General features: G+C 44.8%; 1 protein-coding gene across 1 annotated transcript in view; it reads right to left on the bottom strand.

Moving 5' to 3' along the window:
• cdk14 (cyclin dependent kinase 14) overlaps window positions 1-2,500 on the bottom strand; it is a 270,580-nt gene that overhangs the window by 93,697 nt on the left and 174,383 nt on the right. The window contains exon 10 of the mRNA XM_063198905.1: window positions 224-317. Within this exon, the coding sequence (XP_063054975.1) occupies window positions 224-317 (94 nt within the window). The remainder of the gene's footprint in view (window positions 1-223; window positions 318-2,500) is intronic.

The raw sequence follows: 2,500 nt of genomic DNA, 5'->3' as shown, positions 1-2,500 counted from the left end.
ACACACACACACACACACACACACACACAGACACACAGACACACACACACACACACACACACACACACACACACACACACACACACACACACACACAGACACACACACACACACACACACACACACACACACACACACACACACACACACACACACACACACACACACACACACACACACACACACACACACACACGACAGCCAGCAGACTATTATTACTCACCAGGAATATCCTCTCCAGCTGGTCCTGGATGTCCTTCATGCCGGGGAACGCTGCCACCCCCTGCATCATCTCCACAAAGATGCAGCCCACACCCCTAAAGGAGAAGAGACATAGGAGACATAATACACCATTAATACTCATCATACTGTACGCTGCCACCCCCTGCATCATCTCCACAAAGATGCAGCCCACACCCCTAAAGAAGACATAGGAGACATAGAGACATAATACACCATTAATACGTCATACTGTCCGCTGCCACCACCTGCATCATCTCCACAAAGATGCAGCCCACACCCCTACTGGAGAAGAGACACATAAAACATATATATTATAATATCAACATACTGTACGTCATACTGTACACTGCCACCCCCTGCATCATCTCCACAAAGATGCAGCCCACTCCCCTAAAGGAGGCCAGACATAGGAGACATAATATTAATACAACATACTGAACGCTGCCACCACCTGCATCATCTACACAAAGATGCAGCCCACACCCCTAAAGGACACATAGGAGACATAATACACCATTAATACTGTACGCTGCCACCCCCTGCATCATCTCCACAAAGATGCAGCCCACACCCCTACTGGAGGAGAAATAGGAGACATAGGAAACAGTCATTAAAAAGACACTACAATGCACCCCACAGCCTGGAACACAATAACCATCACACGATTCAGCACACAATCCAGAACAGAATATAGAAAAACATTTACATGTATATAAACACTTGACACCCAGCGCGAACTCCACGCCTCTGCACAGCTATAAACGTCTCTTGCAACATAATGTGCACTTACAGCCCTGTAAGGAAAATACATACTCATTAGTATAAGCACATGCATACAGCACTTCTACTGTATAAGAGAATAGGCACTATTAGTACCACATATACATGTACATCTCATCACTGCAGAGGAAAAGGCATTTTCAACACAAGATGTGCCCAACGCCTTGTGCAAAAGAACAGAAATGAAAAGAATTGTTTCCATCAGAATGAAAACGCACCCAACATCCCTGGGAGAGAATAACATAATCAATAGATGGTGTCTCCTCCAAGACAATGCCCATTGTCAATAAAAGCTTCACTCTGTCAATACAGCACACCCTCAACAGCTTGCGCAAGAGCATACTAATTCTCTATGCAAGATATATTCCCTGATCCTTGCCTTGAGTAGAATACAGTTCATTTCCAGTGTTAGTAAACAAGTTTCTTATGCCACTCTTGACATGAAAAAGATAGAGGTGCATGAAAAGATTCAAAGGATACAGATACAGTCTACAGTACAGCAAAAAAAACCCATGCAGCAAAGGGGAATAGAAATGCCCCTTCGGGACTCGAATCCGGAGCTATCCAAATGGGACTCTGACAGTCAGAACACATCTATAACCAGGATAATAGTCACACCTAACGCATGTGTGGGGGAAATAAAATTGAATCTAAAATTGGAAATAGAATAGAATTTAAAAAAGGAAAAGTCAGGAAAAAGCAAACAAATTTGAGGCTACACTGAAATAGCGGTTCAATGTAGAGTTCAATGTTTGGGTCAAGGTCTATGACAGATGGGAGTTAAAGTTGTGTCTTACTATGTGTGTAAAAAGGTGGAGTGTAAGGTCTGTAGAGGTTGAAGCTAGAGTACTGAGACTGTTAATGCTGGTTGCCATGGTTATGATTCATTCACAGGGACAAAACAACGCAGCTTTAGGTCATCGTAAGGTCCAGCACTTGTATGTGTGTGTGTGTGTGTGTGTGTGTGTGTGTGTGTGTGTGTGTGTGTGTGTGTGTGTGTGTGTGTGTGTGTGTGTGTGTGTGTGTGTGTGTGTGTGTGTGTGTGTGTGTGTGTGCGTGCGTGCGTGCATGTGTGTGTGTCATGGGGCTGCCTCTTGCTCATTCAGACAGCGTTTATTGTGTCAAAGGTCATTCAGGGTTTTCCAGCGTGAAACATGAGTTACGCTTGAGAAATTCATGAACAAAAACATGGTGAGCTTGAATGTGTGTGTGTGTGTGTGTGTGTGTGTGTGTGTGTGTGTGTGTGTGTGTGTGTGTGTGTGTGTGTGTGTGTGTGTGTGTGTGTGTGTGTGTGTGTGTGTGTGTGTGTGTGTGTGTGTGTGTGTGTGTGCATGCATGCGTGTGTGTGTGTGTGTGTGTGTGTGTGTGTGTGTGTGTGTGTGGATGGCTTATTTTCTACTTTTCTCTCCGACCCTCCATCTTACTTAGGGGCCGCTGTCAACACGAGAGAGAGAGAGAGAGAGAGAGAGAGAGAGAG

This window comes from Engraulis encrasicolus, chromosome 5 (genome assembly GCF_034702125.1).
Source record: "Engraulis encrasicolus isolate BLACKSEA-1 chromosome 5, IST_EnEncr_1.0, whole genome shotgun sequence".
Taxonomy (NCBI): domain Eukaryota; kingdom Metazoa; phylum Chordata; class Actinopteri; order Clupeiformes; family Engraulidae; genus Engraulis; species Engraulis encrasicolus.
The sequence above is the reverse complement of the archived record's forward strand: the minus strand, read 5'-3'. Positions and strand labels throughout refer to the sequence as shown.